This window comes from Pseudopodoces humilis, chromosome 17 (assembly GCF_049639895.1).
Source record: "Pseudopodoces humilis isolate 2021_Gansu_Grassland_sample_001 chromosome 17, ASM4963989v1, whole genome shotgun sequence".
Taxonomy (NCBI): Eukaryota; Metazoa; Chordata; class Aves; order Passeriformes; family Paridae; genus Pseudopodoces; species Pseudopodoces humilis.
This window is the reverse complement of record NC_142216.1, coordinates 13,708,785-13,731,850: the sequence shown is the minus strand read 5'-3', so window position 1 is coordinate 13,731,850 and position 23,066 is coordinate 13,708,785. Positions and strand designations below refer to the sequence as shown.

The window sequence follows — 23,066 nt, the reverse complement described above, 5'->3', positions numbered from 1 at the left end:
CATGGTCAGTTATCCGGTGTCTCACTCCAAATATTCTACTGCTCTCTGCCAGCTGAAGTTGCAGATAAGCAGAAGGATCTTTTGCCCCATGCATCACCAAAGAAAGTGGCAGCCAAACTCTCATTCTTGAATTTTTCTGACTGCTTATCCATAAAGCAGAAAACACATCTTGATATTCATGTCGCTGGTGGGGTATTCCAGCTGATTAACCTTCGGAAATAACTGAATAACTGTGAGAAATGTAAATATTGTTTTGAGAGACTTAGTTTTGACCTACAGGACCATCTCAAGGTTCAACTGGCAATGTAAAAGCAAAATTCCCTGTATATTTTTTCCCATAAATGAGGGATGTTTTCATTTACAGCTGGGAAACAGAAGTACACTTATGTAACTTTTTCAGTCTAAAAGAGAATCAGTGTTAGAACAAAACACAAACTCCTAACTTGCACCCACCTCACAGCCCTAAATTAAGGATGCAATGAAAATATATATATATATATAGACGTATATACACACTTCTTCCCAACAAAATTAAAAAAAGTTACAATCGCGTAACATTTAAATTAAATTAAATGTGTACCACTTACACAATTAAATGTGTAACAAAGTCAACTTTCCAAATTTTTCTTGCATTTCAAACTTGGTAGTAAAATATTAACAAAACATTAACAAGATATTATCTGCAAGGTGATGGCAAATTTAGGAAAAACTCTTTTTCTTACCAACGGAGCAGTCGGGGCCCATCCAGTTGGGGTCACAGCTGCAGAGCCCCGTGTCAGGCAGGTAGGAGCCGTGCCCGCTGCACTGGTCGGGGCACTGGGCTCTGGGCAGCTCGCAGTTCACTCCTCCCCAGCCTGGGCTGCACAGACATTCCCCGTTCACACACACCCCGTGGTTGGAGCACGTCGGGTCCAAGCAATCCACTGCGGGAGAAAACAAAAACCACGTACACAGGCGTCACTCCACGCAAGGGGATGCTTGGGAAACCTGCTCTGAAAAGGCTGTACCGCAGGGAGAAACAAAGCAAATCGAGCTGGCTCTCCAAGTCATATTAATACCTGGTGTGAGAATGGGAAAGTGAAGTAATTTGCATTTTACATTAAATAAATCAAGCAGGGTTTGACTGTGCAATGACAGTTTACTGCAGGAGTGCTGTGATGGAGAAGCATGAAGGCTTAAAAATAGCACTTAAATATCTATATATACTCAGAGTTCCACACATAAACCTGCAGACATTTCTTCTGAAATACACTGAAGCTCCAATGACCCATGAACTGCATTTCAATTATGAAATAAGTTTATAATTTGCAGTTTTAAAGGATTTTTTTACTTGGAGTATCTTTATAAAAAACTTCTATTATTACTACTGAAATGTTAGAGCATTGTTTGAACATTAGGGCAGCCACTTCAAGTACACAGAAGTCAAAATGTCAGTGGCTTTCAGCTTCATTTAGACTCCTAATCATTCAGGCACTTCTGAATGTTTGATCCATGCTCCATTAGCAGCTGAGCTGTGCAACAGAGAGCCCTGGTTCTAAACCAGCAGATTGTTTCTCTTAAAAAAGTAAAACCAGATAGAGATATGGATTTCAACCCAGAAACAACAAATGAAAATAGTTATGATGGAAAATGATGCAATGGCATCTCAGTTGCTATTTCAGTCCTATAAAGGAATGTTACAAGCTGTCTTTCAAATAAACTTTATCAGTAACATTATGAGTTTCCAAATTTTCATCTTATATCATGAATCTGCATAACAATACTATGCTTTATTGCCAATACCCACATGGAGGCTTTACCAAGTCCCTTTTGCTGTGGAATTGAAGGCCAAGGTCAAATTCATGTCTTAACTTGAATTCATCTCATGACTGGTATATATTAGTTCACAACAGCAGGACCAAGAATGATTTGCATTCTCTCTTGCTGCTCCAGGAAGATCTGAGTTTATAATGAAAGTGATTTATCTCTCATCTCTTCCAAACTGATCCTTCTAAATTAAGGCAGAGACATTTTCACTCCACCTGATGTGAACAATACTTGATCTTTCAAATCTCAACTTTTCTATAAAAACATAGAGCCTTGTCAAGCTATTTTATTTAGTTGCAGAACATTTAAAGCAAGTATATAGATTAGATACAGGCAGAGGATTGAGACAGGGATATTTAGAGATGCAATAAAATGAGTTACCAGAATACAGTAGTACAGAATTCAGAATACAGTAGTACAGGAATAAATTACTGTAACATTTCTTACAAGATTTTCATTTTAATGATGGCATTGGCTATAGTTTTGGGTTTGCTTTTTCTTTTTTCTTTAAGATTCAAAGCTGAGTTAATTGGACATGAAAAAATTATAATGCATTTTTGTATTTATAGGTAAACCAAGATTGGTTTGTGGTTCACCTCAAAGGTGATAAATTCATTAACTGTTTTAAATTACACAGAGTGCTTGTCCTGTATAGCAACTGCTTCTTTGTGATTAGAGAAATTATAACTTGTCTGAAGTTTATAATTCATCTTTTATACAATTTCTGTTGAACTCAATGGACACAGAGCTGTAATAAAATAGGCTGATTGAATAAAGAGGTACAGTACACAAAAACTTAATCTATTTTAAGGATGAAGGTTACTTCCCCCCTACATTTGCTCTATTCTAGTTTTCTTTAGAATATGTATTTTAACAGAAAATGTAGAAGGATAATACGTGTATAACATTGTTATAGGACAGCTAACTTTAGGAGATAATGATAAGTCATAATGTACTCTCCTTGTCAGGAATGTATCATCTTCCTTCTCAAATGAAAGCACTAATGAAAGGAATGTGGAGCATATGAAAAACACCACCTTCTGCTACACAAATTAACTGTCTTCCCTCTATCCCGAATTACAGTGCTCATGCAGCTTTGATTTATTTCTGCAGAATGAGCCTATCAATGCCTCTGAGCTCCCAATCTTCCTTGTTTTACAGGATAACACACTAAACACCTTTGTCCTTTGTTCTAGACAAATGTGCTTTACAGCTGTTTTGTTCTATCATCTGGGTAAGTAGTAGCTTTCAAAGTTTAAACTGAGGAGAGTTTTTACTCTGAGCTCCAGTCTGGTTCTATTTTAATAAATGCTCAGAGTTATCATCTCGGGCCAGATCCTCGCTGTTGAAATTAGCATAATGTGATTACCTGCAATAGAACTGCACTGACTTGTGTTGCAGAGGTTCTGGCCCTGAGGTGTAGCAGGGTTTACAATGGTATTTAATCAGGATTTATAAATGGACCATCTTTGGTGTTTAAACAAAGGAGAATGCGCCTTAGCAAGTACCTCAGGCTCGGAACTCACAGCCCCCTGGCAGCTCAGATCATTAGAGCTCATTTAGTGTTGGGCCCTCTGTAGATTTGACAAAAAAAGGTACTGAAAGCAATTTATATCCTTAAGGACAAAAAAGGAGGTCAAGGAGTTTTCTGAACAATATGTACCATGAAGTCCCCAAAGAGCCATGAATTACACTTACAAAGTTAAATGTCATTGAAAAATGACTCGACCAGGAAAGTGACAAGAAAACCAGCCTTAACTTAACCTAATTTGGCAATTTCACTTGTGTCCCCCCAAAGCAGACTGAATGAAGCCTGACAAATACCCCACTTCATCTTCTGTGCAAATTTGTTAATAGAAAAACAGTGTTTATGCTGTAAAAATTGTGCATCAAAAATATTGATTTTGGTGTCACTTACATTTCAGGTAAATTGTTTGAACAATATAACCATGATGAATATCAGAAATAAAAAGCTATTGGGAAAAAAAAATAAAAATTGCTGACCCACTTATTCTAATTCAATATCCTAGTTGGAAAATGGCAAATGAATCAACCTTTGCCATTCCTTTTGGAAGTTCAAATCAATAGAGGAGATTTCATATATTATATATAAATACAGAAATATTATTTCTATCATTATACCATTAAAAGTGTAAATTTTCTATTCAAGCAAAAACTTTAACTAAGACTAGATGATTTATTAGAGAGACACCACTTCATGGTGTACCCTTTCTCTCATAGCACCTGAATGAATTTGAGAAATATGTGCAAAAGAAATGGAATTTTAGAATAGAAACATGGTGCTTAATTTTTATTTATTTGCAAATTAATTCATTGACTTATTTATTGCCCAATCATATATGCAAAAGGTTGAAGTAACCTTTCTTGTCATGGTATTGGCCCCTTCCAAGTTTGCAATCGATACCTCCTGCCTTTGTAATCCATTTATCTTTTTGGGAAGAGACGCATCCTTCCCAGCACAGTGTTGATTAAATGGTGTATGTCCTTTCATCTCACACAGCCATTCACCTCCCAAAAAGCTCTGTTGTCTTGACTGGTTTTGTTGTGCTCCCAATTTTGGCTGGAGTTTCCACAACACCTTTGCAGAAAAGGCCTGCATTGGCTTTTTCTAGAAACTTCTCTGGAGCTGCTGATGTCTTTGCTTCACCGTTCCAAACATTCACCTGAGGATAAAATGGATTAAGCACTACAGGAGCCTATTTGTCTTACATGGGGATCCAAGGCAGATAGATCCATGGGGATCCATGGCCCAGACAGACCACAGCCATTCTAGAGAACTGAAAGCAGAGAGAGAATTCCATGCAAGTACAACCAAGGAAATTACAATCACAGTGAGGGAGGAATGGCTTGCAAGGTAAAATTTCCTGAATTAAATAAAACAAAGATCATTTTAGGCTATCTACCATAATATCTCTCATAACACAAGAGTTTATACAACAACAGAAAATACGATGAAATGTATAAAACTCAATGAGACCAAGCAAACAATTGCAGTTAGTACCAGAAAAAGAGGTTCTGCACTCCTGGAGAATAGATTGGGTGCTGTAGAGCATGTTAAAGACAGTCTTTTCCATCTATGATTTTGATGAGAATTATATTTAAAGCAAGGCATTTTAGATAATTTTTGAGTATCTCCTAGTATCATGCACTCAGAGTGAACTGAGAGCTATCAGTTCTAAGGGGAAAAAAAAGGACAGTACAGCTTTTTTCTGGATATAGTTTAAAATGGAATACATTAAAAACAATGCAAAACCTCTTGGCTTCAACTGAATTCTGGAGAAAAGCTCTAATAACAAGTGTTGGATTTAGTGGAAGAAGGTGACAGGAGTGAACTGAACAAACAATTGCCATGCCACCAGTGAAGATCCTTGGTTTGTTTTTTTTTAATTTTGAACTTTTACCACAAGTTCACTCAGGCTAATGCAGGACCTTGTCCTAAAGGTGATAACAGAGGTCCTAAGAATAAAACCCTTGGTTTGTTTATCCACAGTTTTCTTCCCTTTGTTTTCTGATGGGAGAGACAGTTGTAAGGGTAGGATAAAAATCGATATGCACAGTATCAATGCAGCTCTGCAACCCATTCAGAATAATCCAGAGAGACTCCTGGGTCCTAACAACATGACATCCCAGCCCTATCACTTTAGCACTCGAGCTGCTTCTCTCTTTGGAGGATTGATAAACTCTGGAGCACAGCAATTAATAAAGAAAAGCATTCCAATTTACATTGTGCATTTTAACAGAAAACTCTGTGAATGTATCTAGTGTTGAGCTTAATCTATGACCACATTTCGCATGGGTTGTTTTTAAAAATTTGTTCATTCTACATACTCAAGGAATTGGACACTTCCAACCTGAAAGGCTTTTCTGCATTTAAAGGACAGTTATTGATGGTGTGTGCCATCCACCTTTCCTTAATCCCATATGATTGCAGCCAACAGGAGTAATTTGCCCCACATTAAGTCTGTAAGTAACAGGGATATCCAAGTCTTTCAATTATTTTTCATCAGTTTCTGTCTTAATAGTGATTGATATGTGCTTTGTGTGAAGTTGAAGCTATACAATTTTGTCTACCTTTTTCCTCTGCATTTTTCCTCTTTTCTTCCTTTTTCCTCTGCTTTTCACATCTAAATTGCTCAGTAAACACAATCCATAAGAAAAGACTTTTCTTAGCTCTTCACAAAGGAATTATTCAGGTTTACTCGTGGCAGACACTCTTAATACTGCAAAGCAATGTATACAGAAGGCCTGAATTCTGATAGATCAGTAAAATTTTGTTAAACTACATTTTTACCCTCTTTTACCTGCGGCGGCAATTTTACGCTTAGATTTTTATTCTATTCTTTCCATTTTTCCTAGCCATTAAATAACTCCCAGATCCAGAAAACAAACTAACAACAGAGAAAATAATTATCCTACCTTCCTCACAGTTTTCTCCTTTATAACCCACAGAACAGACACAGTTCCCTTCGATGCAGGAACCGTGACCTCCACATGAGGGGTCAATGCACTGGCTGATGGGCACATCACATTCTGGACCTTTCCAGCCACTGTAGCACAAGCAGGTGCCTTTGGAGTACTGACCATTGCCACTGCACAGAACCGGGCAGGCAGCTGGAAAACGGAATGAAAGAAAAACAACACACAGGGTCATGCATGTAGTTGTGTAAAAGTGCACTAAAAATCCACTATCAAACACTTATATTCAAATAAAAAAAAATCTGAGATAATTCGTAGTGGTTCAGTTCTTCATTTCCCAAACAAATAATTTGATTGTTTCTTAATAAAGCACATATGTGTTGGGCATTCTGAGAATACAACTGCTATTCTTTGGAGAATGCTGATAATGTTTGGGATAACTAATGAGGTAATGTGAACAGATTTGAGTTGGACATTACTCTGCTTTGTTTCCTCTAGGTAACATCCGATTTTCAGATAGAACACAAAACATTCAGTCCCCACAATAGCTTATTATATGGCATCTTTCTTCTACCGTAACACTTCTTACAAGTAATGTCTTTTTTAGACCCTTTGGTTTTCAGAGCAAGAATCTTGACCACAAGAATGACACAAGCTTTCAAATGCATCTTGCCACCACTATCCTTGCTAAAACTTCTTTCCCTGAATCCCAGTGACAGCTTTTGCCCTGTGTGTACTGGCAAGAAAGCACCATTAACCATCACCCCTCACCATTGTACTGTTCAAGGGGGTAATACGTTCTGAGCAAATATTCATTTATGCAAATGAAGTGCAGCCTATGAATAATTAAAAGTAGTCAGTAGGTCTTGGGTGCCAGGAATCAGATGTTGTACATATGCAGAGCAATGGAAAGAAACAAGTAGTTGATTAAAGCCCAGGTGCATATAAATGTTTCACTAAGTCATACTCACTCCTATGTGCTCATGTCGCCCTTGGCAACGGCACTCTGTGAACTTCTGTGCCTGTCAAAGACTGGCTGTCTGGTCACTAGCCAGAGAAACAGCAAAAATAACAGAGAAATAACAGAAAATGGGAGTAATGAAGTGAGTCTTTGAGAAAAGCTCAGAGCACTTTTGTGCTCTACTCTCTGATGCAGTTTGATAAAGACAGAAAAGTATTTCCCTGTCTTTTCCCTTTTCAAAGTAATTAGAAATGAACACCCGGTTTTACAGTGCCAGAAATATACTCAAAAGCTACTATTAATCATTAAAAGGTCCTAATGTCTTCTTGGCTTCTATTATCCCTTTAACCCGAATGATCAAGAAGAACCCAAGTAATTGATTTCCTACAAAGAAATGTGCAATGGTCCAGTTATTCAACTTCTCCATTGTTCAGTCCTGCAATCCCTATTAATCTTAGCTGTCCCATTGATTTGCTGCAAAAACACATTTCAGGATAGATTTTTTTATGCATTTTCTTATTTGATAACTTAAAAAAAATTGATCAGAAAAAATAAAATTCAGATTTCTAACCTGAAATGTTAGCTAAAATTTAGAGTGCTGAGAATGATTTCAATTAAGACTAAAGATACATGGCTGCATGTCATATAATATGTATAATATTTTTTGGTCTATTTTTCTTCTACAGGAGAACAATATCAAAGTCAGTATGCTGAAGTTTGGGGTTTGTTAGTGCTCCTATGTCTTAGATCCATATTATCCATCCTTTGGTAGCAAGAGGACTTCATTCTACTGCATTCCTGGTGTTCTCTCTTAATCTAAGTTTTGTCCAGTTGCTTTCATATGCACTGCAAAATGAACAGAAATTTGAATAAAATACAATTTCCATCAGCAACATTTTCATTTCAGTTGTGATATATGTTCACAAGTGCTTTACTGAGTTCAGTGAAGAAGTTTATGGTAAATTTATATTGTTTTTTCTTTTGGCAGCTGGTTTCAGAGCTGTTTACTGAGCCAGCTGTATTGAAACACCACACAGACAAATTGTCCCCACGCTGCACTCCAGGACAGCCTCTTACATCTTTTTGCACCTCAGCATCAAACACCTTCCCATGCTGTACCACCTACTGAGCCATCAGCAGCTTGACTGCTGTATGACTGCTCCTCCTGCCTGCATGTTCCACTGAGGAGCCTGGCTCAGTTCCCACGGCCTTTCCCTGCCCAGGTATTGCAGCCACTGCTGCTGCAAGTCACCAGGTGAGCCAGAAAGAAACCTGGAATCACTTCCACTTTTTGGCTATGAAGACCTGGGGGCACAATTCCTTTGTCCATAACTCTCAATTTCATGCAATTTAAAGGCTTATTTTAGGCTGCCACTGAGACATTTTTTCAAATCAGTGTAAGAAAGGTAGTATTTTCTGTCCTGCTCTCTCTGCACAGTGTAGAGGATTTTGGGCCAGTGATCAGAAGGCAGCCTGTCCAGAAGACCTGGAGTGATCGTGAGTGGCAAGTTTCTTGGTGTCATCTTGCACACCCTGAAACATTGTACAGACCCTGGTCTTTTATTTGGAACTCACTTTGACACAAAAAATCTCTCTCTAGGAGAAGGCACCTCTCAGCTCCTTTAGGTGGTGGTTAAGCCTTTTTGCAGTCCCTTTGGTCAAGTCCACCACAGAAGGAAGTAAATATTGCTGGATGCAGATGTTTCTCTATGATCTATGAACTCTACATGTTTCCATGCCACTGCAGAGACTCAGAGCTGTCATTACTGATGGTTTCTCAGTGTGGATTCCCCAACTGCACTTGTGGGCACACTTGTGCTGCCCACTCAACTCCTAACCATGCTGTGATGAAGCTGCATGGAGGGAACAGGTCTCAGGAAGGCTAAATAGATCTGTGGGCATTAGGCAGTTTCCTTGGACAAACCACACTCGTTCAAGTCATAAGGACAAAAGCTTTAAGCTGACTCACAAGATGGATACAAGTGAGGAACAGCTCTTCCATTTTGTTGTTTTACAGCTCAGCATGCTACTCAATCCTGAAAGGATTTCTGTTTTGTAAACCTCTCCTCTGGCATGAAACCTCAAATAAACACAATAACTCTATTTAAATAGCACACTCCCTTGAAAGAGGGACTGAGCAGAAATAAACCATTCTTAAAATAAATAAAAAGAGAAAACCAAAACAACAAAAACATCCAAGGCACTTAACTGTGACCAGTCTAGACCTAGCTAGAGTGGTGTGGACCTACTGTAAGATCACTTCTCTGCTTGCTTTGCCCCTAAGTCTCATTAAGCAATGGGTAACTGCAGTCCAGCTAAAGGCGATGGGCATCTGCTATTTGGAACTTGTCTGTGGGCAAATCATTCTTAGCTCCTGCTTTTGACCTGGATTTGCAGGGTTCAACTTCTGGGATACCAGAGCCTGGCATGGCAGAAGAAAGGTTACTGGGTGGTGCTGGGTCTTGGGCTAAAATGCTCCCACAGCAGTTTTTTAGTGCTCCCTGACTCTGCTATGGTGCTTCAGGAATTTAAGAAAAGCTGAAAGCCATGTCACAGCTTTTCATTCCTCTCTTCATGTTTTTATCAGGTCAGAGGTCTTGCTGTGGTTCATGGATCTGTTCAGTCCTTGTGAAGCTTGTCTGTAAATTGAACAGCAATCTGCCTGCAGGGGTTTGCCAGGGCGGTCACGATGCCAGTGACACCAGAACTGACTTTGGACAAACAAGAGAATCTGTCGCTTAACCTTAGGGATGGAGTGGATACAGTTAAGACACTTGCAACTTAAAGCCACAATTTAATCTACAATCCTCTGCTGGAGTTATTTTGCAAACTATAGGAATATCACTTTGAGAATAAGAAAAATGACAGAGATTCTGGGATGAATTTTAGCATTTCCAAGACTTCCATGCCACTAAGATTGCAGGAGAAATGTGTAAGCAAGAATGCAAGAAGGTCCAGGTTATTATGAGAAGCTGGCTTGCCACTGCTGCAATAAGTAGTTCTTCATGACTGTTTTTGCTATGAGTTTATAGTCTGTCCTGTGTGAGGAAGAGAAACAATCAAGCTGCTCTTCTATAGAGAACAGCAACAGGTAGCCTAAAATGAATTCTGCTGTGCCTGTCTCCTAGATCATATTGCTGCAGGATGACACCCAAACAGTCCACCTTCATTTCACATCCTGACAGCTTCAGCTGATGTGCAAACTCCTCAAGAATATCCTGGACCTCTTGTTATCTAGGACTGCTTTTGTTTCCCCATGTCAAGTGGACAGCCCCTGGTCCAGGACAGCACCAATTGCTCAGAATTTGTTGAAGCAATGTGAAGAAAGGTGGTTTATGTAATTTACGTAGTAAATTTATGTAATGGAACAATCAAGTTCCATCTAATTTCTGTGGAGAGCTTGATTGCACATCTCACAGCAGCACTGGCAAAAAGTGCACAGAGGTCTTCAGGAGTAGTTATGGCAACACTCAGGCAACTTAGACCCAAGGGTATATATCCTCTGAGTGAGGACTGGGTAAGCACAACAGCTATTAACCCTAAACTTTCTTTGGTTTTGGGATTATGCCCTTTACTGGTATTTGAACAAAATCAGACTAAGCTTTTAACATGGGACTCAGCTGATGAACAAACATTACACATCCCTGAGTCCTGCAGGCTGCACATATTTCAGAACATCAATCGAGCAGGAAAGACAAGCCAAACCTCCATCTAAAAGTTCTCCCTCTAAAGGATGTTTTGGAGTTATGTTCATATTCCCTGAAGCATGAGGAAAGGTGATTTGGTAACAGCCTATTACACAGGGATGAGGAGAGGAGATGGCCAGGGATAATGCCCAAAGAGTCTGGCATCAAAAGCCACCATTCTGTCCAGAGACAAGCCATGGGTGTCCCAGCTGCAGTCTGTGTACACACTCCTCACAGCCCCTTCCAGTGCTCACACACACATTCTCACAGAGCAGCTCTTCTAGAGCATGGCAAGAAGCCAGCACAGGATATGTGAGGTGACAAGCTCTTGGAGGCTGTTGAAGAACTTGGATTAGTTACCCAGCTGCTGGGTTGAGAGCCCTTCCCCTGCTACCTGGAGCTCCAAACAGGATGCGAAGGCAGAGCTCTGGCTTGGTTTCTCTTGCTGTAGAGCAAACATTACCTTGGTGCAGAGAAAGTCCACTAGGATTTAGGCTGTCAGTTCTCTACTGCAGAGTTTTTTCAGTTCTTCCTCATAAACCAGACTCATTGGCTTATTTCTCTTCAAAGTTATTTCAGTCTCTGGGCACAGATACATGCAGACTGGAAAGGTTTTTGAATTTGTATCTACAATGCTTGCCTGTCCTGGACCAGGTCAAAAGACATGCCCTTATATTATTCTTGTTTTGCAAACAGCTCAGCTTTACATTCAAATGTAAATTTTCAAACATGGCAGAGGAAGAATATAATTTTTGGTCCCATCTCATTTTTCAATATGTGTACCACAGAATTTTGTGGTGAGATGCCCATGACAAAACTGCACCAAGGGGTGGTATTTGGGTAAGGGCCAGAATGGCTGTATCCATAATGCTTGCAAGCCCCAATCCTGCAAAGAAGCCCCATTCTTCTTGCCACAAGATGGTGTGCGAAAGAGATGAGCTTGGCTATTTGTTCACCATGTAAATAGTGTGGAAAATCAGGACTGAGTGTTCAAATGTGAGCTTAAGACTGAACTAAAAGAAAACGGAAATCATCTAAGTGTCTGAGTTCTGCTGACTGCTCCATCAATTTTAACAAGATTAATTGACAAATTAAAACTCATGGAAGAATATTCTGTGATGGATCATAGAATTTCAACAAATTCATGGAATGAAAATCTGCAAAGGCTATTGAACACAGAGAGCCTTCATCTGTTGTAGAATGTCCTAGCACACATATCTCCAGAAACAGAAGAATTTAATGGAGAAGCAACAAAGACAAATAAAAATTTTATCCTCAGCCATCTGCAGTATGGCACCATCATAGCTGAAACCCTGGGTGAAATGGACTTTTGGTCTCAGCCATTACAGCTTTACTTCCCTCTAAACAAATAAACACATTCTGGACAAAAAACATTCTGAAGAGACACTGTTTATACTCCTAGGTAAGACACGTTCGGCCCTTGTTGAACTGTACAGAATTTTGCCACACCTAAGAAAAATATTTATTTTTATGTTTAGGAGGAGGAAGTGATTTTCAGTCACAAAAATTCACTGAAGTAATTTGGGCAGTCTTGCTATGCTCTTTGGACATGGAATTGCACAAATTCCTTGTTATATAAAGGGGTGAAATCCACACTTGCCTAATGAAACTAAAGTAGGTTTTTTGTCACTGACCACCAGGAATTGAACTGAAGACAGATGTAGGTCAAACTTCTTAGCACTGAGCCCTACCAGCCACCCTTCTGGGTGCAGTTCCTCCAGTGGATAATTAATTCAGACTCTGTAATACCTCATGCTTGGACTTCCTTTTAGCAGAGATTAGGCTGCTACTGCCGGGAGATTATGCACAATTTTGCCAACATATAAGGAAGAAAGATTCCAGTTTTTGACAGTCTAATCTGAAGCCTATAAATGCACTCCAAGCCAGCTCCAAATTGGAGCAGAAAAAGAGGAAAGAACCAAGACAAATGTTGTGTACAACCACCTGGTTCCTAACGTGATAGATGACAGCAGAGTCACACTCTACTGGCATTTTTCTTATTGTGGTCTTTATGTTGGTGAATGCACATGCAGCATTTAGACTACACATATTAATTTCTCTACGATGGAAAAATTAGATTAATAATTAATCAGGTGAAGATGTGTTTTACTGATGCATGAGTTGAATGCTACAACTATCTACCAAAGCCCCAAATAATTTTAGATTCACTGCAAAAGCTACAATCAAGTTCCTGTTCTCCTAAAATGAAATCATACCTATTTATGTATGAACAATCTTAATCTAAATGGCTTAACAACAACAAAATCACTATACTCAAAGGAATCTAAAGCATTTGCATTTTAGAAAATCAGCCCAGTTATTAAAAAAATTAATTGCTGTCAACCTTTTTCAAAATATTGGCTCTTGTCTTTACATTAATATTATAAACAAAAAAGTACTGAGACATCAGTACTGTCATATTATACACCAAATATTTGCCCTTAATTATCTTATCCCTTGTTACACCAAGTATTTGCCCACAGACATTTCTAAAAAATTAGAAGACATATAAATCTAGTTGCAGCCTGAAAATACAATGGTTTTGTTTGACAACAGTTCCCTTCATATTTTCTGTTTAAATCTATTTCAATCTGTTGGCTGCACATTTCACTACTTGTCTGCGAACCTATTTGGTTTTACTGATGTTCATTTGTGGATATGAAAATCTGAAGTAACTTCTAAGACCACTTCATGATTTACCTTGTTTCTCTTTTACTAGTTTATGCTAATTGTATACTGCTTTCCTTGTGAGAAGCTGCTCCATCCCTAGAAAAATCAGACCCAAGAAAATCATTCTAGAATGGGAGACTGAATGAATCCAAGAGTGTTTTCTCTCACCTGCTTTTTGCGCCTCACAAACCTACTTTTTTTCACAGCCAGGAAGAATGGTGTTTGGCTAGTCTGGCAGCTCTTCAGAGATCAGTAAATTCACTAACTCCCATCAAGCTGAAACATTCTTAAAAACAATTACACATTAAGAACAAATGACAATTAGAATGCTCTACAAAGTCTTTTTAGGTTGCTCTAAGAGCTCGTGCTCTTCCAAGCAGAAGTTATCTTCTAGAAATTCACCCAGAAGCAGGAGAATGAACAACTATGAAAAAACTGGCACTGTCATGAGGTGGTTTAGTAGTTACTTCATGAAATGCTTTGGCTACAGAACACAGAGCTCATATAAATGGTTTAACACTAGTGCTGCTCTGCCCTGGCAGGCTCCAGCTCAGCACCCAGAGCGAGTGTGTCTCGCAGCAGCCAAGCTCTGCTCTCCCCATTTCAGTTGCCCAAACCCAGCCCTACCAAGCTCCTGAACTCTGCACATTAGCAAGCGAGGAGGAAACCCACAGAAGAATTTCCAGAAGGACAAAAAACCCATCAGGTGTGTCAAATCTCTGACATTCAGAAACCATTTGGGGAAAGCAGCACACGCTGACTTAAGCACTAAAGTATGGATGCTTTAATTAATCCGGGGTGAATTTAATTGCTTTAGTTAAGTGGAAATCGGGTTAAAAATGATGCAGAGCATGCTGGGGTGTGTTAAAAACATGACATATGAGTTGGATGAATCGATAAATTAAAACTGCACAGATGTTTTAATTAAACCCGGGAAACTTAACAAAGATCACTAGAGACTTTTAAGCCTATGATTAATTCAATTCATTTAAAATACCTGTAGAGATATGGGGATGCCTCCATTTTGGGAGTTATAGAAGTTCTCAATCGATAAGTACTTAAGCTGTTCTACAAAAAAAATGGCATGATTTTTATAGAAGTGACTGGACAGCATTAACTGCACAATTAATATTTACATTCTTCCCAATGCAGCAAACTTTTGCTTTGGCCCAAATTTATCACGATGGTCATGCTTCTTCTCATGCCTTCAGCCTGAGCCTATCCCTCAAAAAGAAAACACTTTCTGTTCCCTCCTCTACCATTGTACAAAGTATCTATTTCCATTAGATAATTGCTTTGCTTAACAACTGTTACAAAAAAATCTATGTAAGAAATACAAATGTGTCTTCCCATACTAGCACCAATTTCCAGAAACACAATTTCTTAAAATGATCTCTTTGAGGTTGCTCAGCTGATACAAGTAAACTTTGCTTGAATATTTAACCCCTAAATATTTTCAGAAACAATAACAATGCAGTCCATAAGAATAAGTAAATCAAAATGAAGCCAATATCAAATACCAAAGAACTATTTTCATAGTGGATTGAGAGGACTGAAGCCCCATCACTGCTTTTGTGAAGATGAGCTTAGACAATCTCACTAACCACCAATAAAGATCTTACATAAAGATATTGGAGGAGGGAAAGAGACCAGTGTTCTGTCTCACTGGAGAGGTCACAGCTGCACATAAAAAAAAAGAATTTCAAGTGGAATAAAACAAACTACAAATTGGAGATGGAGACAAAAGAGGACATTTGAGTGCACTGACATTTGATAGATCAGCTGGCTGTGCCAGGAATCAAATGTCTTGAGGGCTTTGTCCTGTCAGTACATTCTGGATTCAGCTCTTGGTCAGCCTGGTTGTTTCCTTCTCCACCGTGGCAGAAGATTTGCCATTATCACTGCCTGTGCTAAGGGAAGACTGCAGAACCCACACAGTACATGAACATGATTTGCAACCAGTCCAGATAAAGTCCTCCCTCTCTGCTACATTGGTAAGGAGCAGCACAGTTCAATCTCTTTTTCATGTGCATCAATGCATTCAAGGAAAGGAAAGTTCCCTTGCTCTGGTTCTGATTTACCACAGAAGAATCGGACTGACTTGCCACTTATTATATGCCTTTTGAAAAGGATGGAAAAAACCCAAAGCAACCAAACCAACTCTTTTTTCTGTGAGTAACACAGAATCAGAGCTGTGAAATTCCTGCTTTGGATATAAGCAGTGAAGTAGATACAAGACCACGCAGAGAAACAAGTTTTACTTCCTACCAACAGATGGAAACCAACAGATGTTGAAATCAGCAACTGTCATAGACAAGCATGCAGATATTCATTCTTATGTTTTGATAACTTTATCACTAGGAAAACTGTGGAGGAAGGCAAAACTAAACTATCTCAGAGGTTTCAGTTGCTATCTCAGTGGAAAGAGTCAGCGAGGAATCAAAGAGATGATGCTTCAAGCTCACAAAAAGCAGCAGTAAGGACAAACATCAAATACCAGAATTCCAAACATAAGTGTTGTGATCCATAACAGAAAAGCACTAGCAGCACAAAGTCACTTATGCTTCTAGAAGAAGGAGCAAAAAAAAAGTGAAATATTTCTTAAAATATTTTTGGTAAGTTTTACACCATTCCCAGTGAATGCTGTAAAAACTATTGCTCTTCTGGTAGTGGCTTAGCTCTGGCTGAACAGCAGTGCAGTCGATGCACCCACAGGCTGCAGCAATCAGGGAATTTAAAATGCAGGCTGCTTTGGTCTCGTTTTAGTTACTATTATTTGCCATGTTAAATTTACCAGAAAAGTTAAATCATAACATGTTTAACTGCACAGTTCCACATTAGCTGCAGATATTTAAACATTTTTCTACATTCGAATTAGAGATTTTTTTGTTTGTTTGAGAAAGTGAAGGGGGATGACAGTAACTGAATTTAATCTTACTGAAGTAAGGACTAAATATAGAAAAATATCTAAATTACAGTTTCAAATCCAGATATAGTGTAGGTGTGAAAAAAGTCATGCATGCTGAAATCTGAAGCTATGATTCAGGGCTGTTTCTGTTATTCAGGGATGGCAAATGTCTAAGGATGTCTGACAACAGCTGTATTTCTAGAATGTAATTTAAAATACTACTTAATCATAGTCACTTCAATGACATTTACCATCATCACAAGAACTCCAAGATGATCCCAACAAAACTGCCAAGATGAACCCTTAGAACTTAATGAAATAAACAAACACCGCTACAATTCCAGGGAGACAAAGCAAAGTAAAACCAAAATTTAGATTGCAACACAATTAGATAAGCTAACCAATTAAGCACAAAAACAAATTACAAGGCATTCAGCACAGTGAGCACAATTCAGCTCAGTAGAGCAGAGTGGGAGCAGAGAAATTCTTGGGCACCAATGAAGGTATTATGAAGGAGAAAAGCTTTTTGGCTTGCCAGAACTAAGCTGCATAATGGTTTTTGTCCTGCATGTATTTATATGGATGTCCACTTCTTTGCTGTATTCAGAACCTTTTCTAATATTCTACTTATTGGAACTCCATTGAAACAGGAAATATTTGTGCAAATAGTTTGTGCTGCACATGTATAAGAAGGGAAGAAAGAGAAGTAGCGATAATACAGCAGTTTTCAAAGGCAGCCATGAGAGATCAAATGAGTGCACCCAGTTTTTATCAAGTGGGAAAATATTACATAATGCTGTTGAAGACAAATCCATTAATAAGATTTTACTGTGTTTCCATGTGCTTTCCATCTTGGACATAAGCAAAGCAAACTTTCTTATAATACTAAGCCAATAAAATTTGGTTCCAGCTCAGCTACAGTACTTACTGCCTGTGGCTCTCTTTGGTCTCTGAGTTTTTCTCCAGGTGGGGTAGGGAATGATCACATAAAAATACCTGAGTGTTTGCTGAAATCAGAGACTCATAATTCCTTACAAGTCCACTTTTTACCTATCATGTTTTGTCCATCACTGGCATCAGTGACTTCGGTCAATTTCTTTCTTCTTCATTACTGAATTCCTCAGTATTCCCCAATTTTATTTTTCTTAATCCTTTTAGCTTTGTCTGAAATTTTCTCCTGCAGAATAAATCTGACTTAGCTGCAGCACTGTACTACAAGCTCTTTGGAAAAAAGAATCATACATAATTTCAAGTTCACAGGGTGCATCGTGAATTGAGAAACATTTGAAATGACAATGTAATTCACATGCACAAATTTGCCTGTATGTTTACTGGTGGTTTAATACAGAAAACATGATAATAAATTACTACTTGAGATGCAATTATTAGGTGTATTTAACAACATTAAATACATTTCTTTAAAAAAAATTAAAGCATTTTTGCTGCCCTGCAGAGGGCCAATCATAACAAAAAAAAAACAAAGGATGTGCTTCTAAACAAAAGGAGAATCCCCACTTAAAATGATTCAAGACAAGACCTTTTGCAGATAAATTCTTTATAACCCTAAATTCAATGCTGGAATCAGCAGAAGACATAGAAACTTCAAGAACAATGCAATTTTTGCATGTTGAAACCTATATTCTTGAAGTTGTTCTCTCAAGTATTCCCAACGCTACAAGCAGCTCCTGGCCTCTATTTCATCTTTGCAAATATTCTCTTACAAAGAATGAAGTGTATGAGCACCAGTTCCAGGCTGGTGCAGAAAAGGGAGCAATGTGAGTGCTGCTAATCCTCCTGCTCAATCTACAGCGGAGATGGTGCATCATACCAGAGGGACAGGTACATATCCCTAAGCAGCCGTGAAATGTTATGATGTTAAATGCCTTGTGTTGTAACACAAATTTAACAAGGTATCTCTTGTAGAATTCCAGAGTCCAGAGCCTCCAGCCCCCTGTTCTTCCTTCCAATCTCCAAGAGCATCCATGAGGATTGATGAGGGAAGCTGCAGACCCGACACAACGGCTCCTGTCGCCTGTGTGCCCGAGCCCCTTCTGCAGCCATGACCACTAACAATCTGCAAGAACTCAGCTTGTGACCCCTTCAGCCCTTGGCTCCTCTCTAAATTGCCAATTAGAAAAAGTTGCAGTGATGGATTTGTGTTGGCTCTTCTTGTGTACATGACACTGGATCAAAGCTACTGTCTCATTTCATGCAGGCAAGCTAACAGCTGATAGACAGCCATGGCTGTCAGTCATCGTCAAAACAGGTTACATGTCTATTTATTTATTCTGTAATTAATTTTAGGCAGAGTTAATGGCACAAGCCCCTTTTTAGAGTGTAATGCAGTTCTATAAAACTAAGAAAAACAAAGGCAGGCAAGCAATCACTTTCCTATACGTAAAAATCACTGGAAGGCAACTGAGGACATGACCAGTTTGCAAGAAAGGAAAATAGCCTGCTAATGAAATATGAGACTGGGAAAATGAAAAGAAAATTTATAATAAAGGCATTTTAAGGAACTGAGTCAGAGAGGTGGGAACTGCTGGAGGGGAACACTGCCAAAGACAGCCTTGTCTGTTCAAGTATCAAAATGATGCTTCCACCCACTGTGAGAGAAGATTTGAGTGACAAGCCAGGGCTGTGCTGCTGCTGCAGCACGCTCAGAAGTTGGCACACACACATACATAAACACACAAAACCCAAAAACAAACCCACCCAGAAAGAGATACAAAGAGAGAAGCTGAACATGCTGAATTCTGTCAACTGCAAGAAAGGATGTGAGATATGTGTGGGTGACAAGTCAGGAATGCAGCATTTCCAGAGAAAAGCACACTTTTTTTTCTTCCTTCAATAGAACAGTGTAAGTTTAAGATGATACACGCTATGATTATGAACATCTAAAATACTTACCAATAGTTATTTCTTCTTTGATTTATCTTATTTTCTCTATCTCACTTCTTCTCAGCCCTACCCTGCATTTTTGCTCTATCAAAGTGGAAAAGACCATCATTCTACCTTTCATTAAGGTTTATAGTCTGACTTGTTTCCTTGCCTCACATTCAGGCTTTGAGTTTTTAGACTTTTTACTGCATTGCATCTCTAGGTTGAATTCTGCCCTGGTTTCTAGTAAATAAAATATAAATTAAATAAACACCTTTTTCTCTACATTGATAAATTGTCTTCTTCAGTCATGTTTATATGCAACATTGCTTCAATCATCATATTGTTAATTTATTAATCTAACCTTCAGCTGTGTGGATCTTCCTTCCCAGTCTTGTTTCAGGTCTTTCATCTTATGGAACATAAAATTTATGCTATAACTTCATTTATAGATCTCTTTCACCACACCACTCACTGCTTGAATTCAGACTTCAACCTTTCTAGGACTTATAATAGGATGCCTTTGAAAGTCAGATTTTAGAACCTCTTTTTGTTTGAGCTGTTTCCTCTGCTCAGTCTCCCCTCTGAAGGCTCCATTTGCCCTCCATTACCCAAAGGATGTTATCTGCCCCTTACCTCTCTTTCAAACTGCCTTTGCCACAGTGTTCCCCCAAGCTGACAACAGTCACACTGATGGTGTTATTTATAACACTGCATTATTACCATTTTTTCCAGTATCTTCATATCTATCAATTGGTACCCATTCATTCCCTTTAAATTTATATTGAGGTGGTAAATCCCTGGTGTCAGGTGCTGCTTTTATTTATTTGCTTTGCATGTAAGGGATTAACCAAAACAGGTCACCTTTAACTTATATTATTGATCAGGACAGTATCTTAATAATGCCACAAACCTGGCATTTTTCTTACACTGCTGCCCCTCTCCAGCTCTTTGCTCTGCAAACCCATCTGGTGATGGCATCACCAGGTTTGATCCACCCTCCCTCACTTGTCTGATCCATAACCTGTTAGAACATTTGCAGAGTCACTTGAATAGTTCAAGACCCACTCCCCAGTTTGGCTGTGCCCAAAGGAGGGCACAAAGTGCTCCCATCTCTTCTGTGAGGCCATGGCCATGTGCAGGACAGGCAGTGGAAAAACAGGATTCAGTATCCCCTCACCTTTTCCTTCAGAGTCCTGTCTGTTTAAGCTATTTCCAGTTCCTAAAATTTCCAGCCAAGTTATGAAGACAAATATCATTTCCCTGACTCACACAGGGAGGAAATACACGCTCCTATACATTACATCATTCATTCCTGTGGGCCATGAGCTCTACAGCAATGAACCAGGTACTGTGTTATTCTGCAGGATGCACCCCAAAATTTTGTGTTGTCCCCATTGCAATCACTCCCAGAACATTGTATGCCCCTGGGAGCATTCTGGACATGGCACAGAGAGAGCAGTTTCAAGCAGTGTACTCAATGGATGAAAAACATGACTTTATGCACCATTGTCCAAGCAAGAAGCCTCTGAAAAGCCTCAGAGCAAGATGAGTCTCAATCAACCAAAATTAGATAACAACTGAAAAAATGCAAGAGTTGCTACTTCTATCAATTATTCCTTACTTACCTAATAATTGACAACCTTTTACATTTTTTATACAGAGATTAATAGCCCACACACAACAAAGAAAATGGCAATGGTAGGAATTCTTACTGTGGTGCAAACAGCAAACCCATCAGAAGAAATTTAAAGAGAGAGTGACTATACTTCACAGCTTTGTAACTATTTCAAACTAAAGAGATGTTGCAAAAGAAATAAAAAGAAATTTAAAAAAACCTACCCTTCTTTTTATACTTATTAAAGTGGCGCCGTCCTTTGCCAGTAAGCCAAAAACAAACAGAATGAAAATAAAATAATGAAAAACCCACACAAGGAGAACAGGAAAAGAAATTGCGAATAACATAAATCTGAATAATTAGAGTTCTTAAAATCAGATTAAAAAGTCAACTGATCAAACATCGCACAAATTCCTGGTTTAAAAAAAGACAAAAGCCTTCATTTCATTTAGATTAAAATATTAAACATGTTTCTTATTACATTGCATAATCAACTAGAAGTATCTGCTAAATGGCAACTTTGTGGCAGTTGACATAAGCTACTTTCTCCATTTTTGTCCTTCTTTCACAAATTGGACACCATCTCTTAGCAGGCCATGCTCATCATATCAATGTAGAAATCCTATGTGATGGTGCATTGTTCACCTCTTCAGATTAGCTAAAGATGCTTATGATGCAAATCCAAGTATTTTAAAATGCAAAATTAAAGGAGGCTCTGCTCACAGTTGCAAAACAGTATTTGACAGTGTCTTTGGAAGTGTTTTTGTTAAAGGAGTGGAAGAGTTGCACGCCCTTCAAATATCTTATGAGATGAAATGAAATTATAGCCAAGTCTGAGGCACTTCCAGGAACTCAACTCATTGTAACATGAACTCTGTTCCCAGGTGGTGAAAGGCAGGACATGATGAAGGATGCCTGCCTGCAGATTCACCACAGACCTTGAAAATCCAAACTATGATCAGACACAAACAGCAAGAATTCTGAGCAAGAAGGACTTCTTGCTATACTTCAGTGGTTATATCACAGAGGTTACAGAAAAATAGAGAAGAATAGAAAAAGGTGACAACACACCAAAAAATAAGATAGTCACAGTTGCATGTCTGATTCTTTAACTGATCCTTGGCCAGAGCATCACTTTTCACAATAACTCCTACACATAATTGTGGAGAAGAGGTTACTCACAGTGCAGTTCAATTCACAGCAAATCTTCCACTGGCTTTAACTGTACACACTTGCTTTAACAGGACACATCTCCACATGGAATTATCCTTTGATTATCATATTTTCTTTTCCTTCGTATGCCATATCTTATCCACATGAGATCAAAATGTATCATTACCTTTTTTGTATGTCAGATGAAATTCTTTAACTTTAATAAGGTTAAACTCCAAAGGGAATCTTGCCTAGGCAAGAATGGAGTAAATCTGCTGATACTGAATACCTGATAATAAGCTATTTTCATGGAATGAGAGTGAGAAATACCCCACACAGTGTTTGGCAGAAGTGTTTGAGAGGGTGAAGTTTTTTTCTATTTCAATCAGGGTATGAAAGTGTGTTACAGCCTGTGGGTTGGGCCAAAAGTTCATCTCATTCCAGTAATTTTCACAGTATTCTCTTGAAGCTAATGGATCTGAACTCAAATCTGCGCTGTCTCTCACAGCTTTCCTTCCTTTTAGAACCATGTGGATGGAAGGGTCCCTGTGCACTGCCTGCAAATGGTTTGCAGAGACTCCTCTGATGTCTCACTGCCTCTGATGGCCTCAGGGTCAGCCCTGGAGCAGGGTATTTGTGGGATAAAGGATTGTGGCTCCTATCTATCAGACTTGGGGTTCACACAAAGGGAAGCTCTCAGACTGCTGTTACTGCATGGACCAAGTTCTAAAAGCCATCTGAGGAGCTTGTTCACATTTTCTCCACATTCCTCTATTTGAATCTTGCCTCAAGTTATTTTATGCTGGAGAAATGAGATATTGAAAGATGCATTGCTAGGGAAATAATTGAAAAAAAAACATTATCCTTCCATACTTGTGACAGTTCAAATATAAATTTAACATTATGGTAGATGTACATTAAACATGC

At 38.7% G+C, this 23,066-nt stretch overlaps 1 protein-coding gene across 5 annotated transcripts in view; it reads right to left on the bottom strand.

Annotated features, from left to right (window-relative positions):
* Positions 1-23,066, bottom strand: part of TENM2 (teneurin transmembrane protein 2) — a 619,855-nt gene that overhangs the window by 76,349 nt on the left and 520,440 nt on the right. For all 5 annotated transcript variants that reach the window (XM_088063463.1, XM_088063464.1, XM_088063465.1 and 2 more), the window contains 2 exons: positions 6,244-6,438; positions 723-923 (listed from right to left, as the gene is read on the bottom strand). In XM_088063463.1, the coding sequence (XP_087919589.1) occupies positions 723-923; positions 6,244-6,438 (396 nt within the window). The remainder of the gene's footprint in view (positions 1-722; positions 924-6,243; positions 6,439-23,066) is intronic.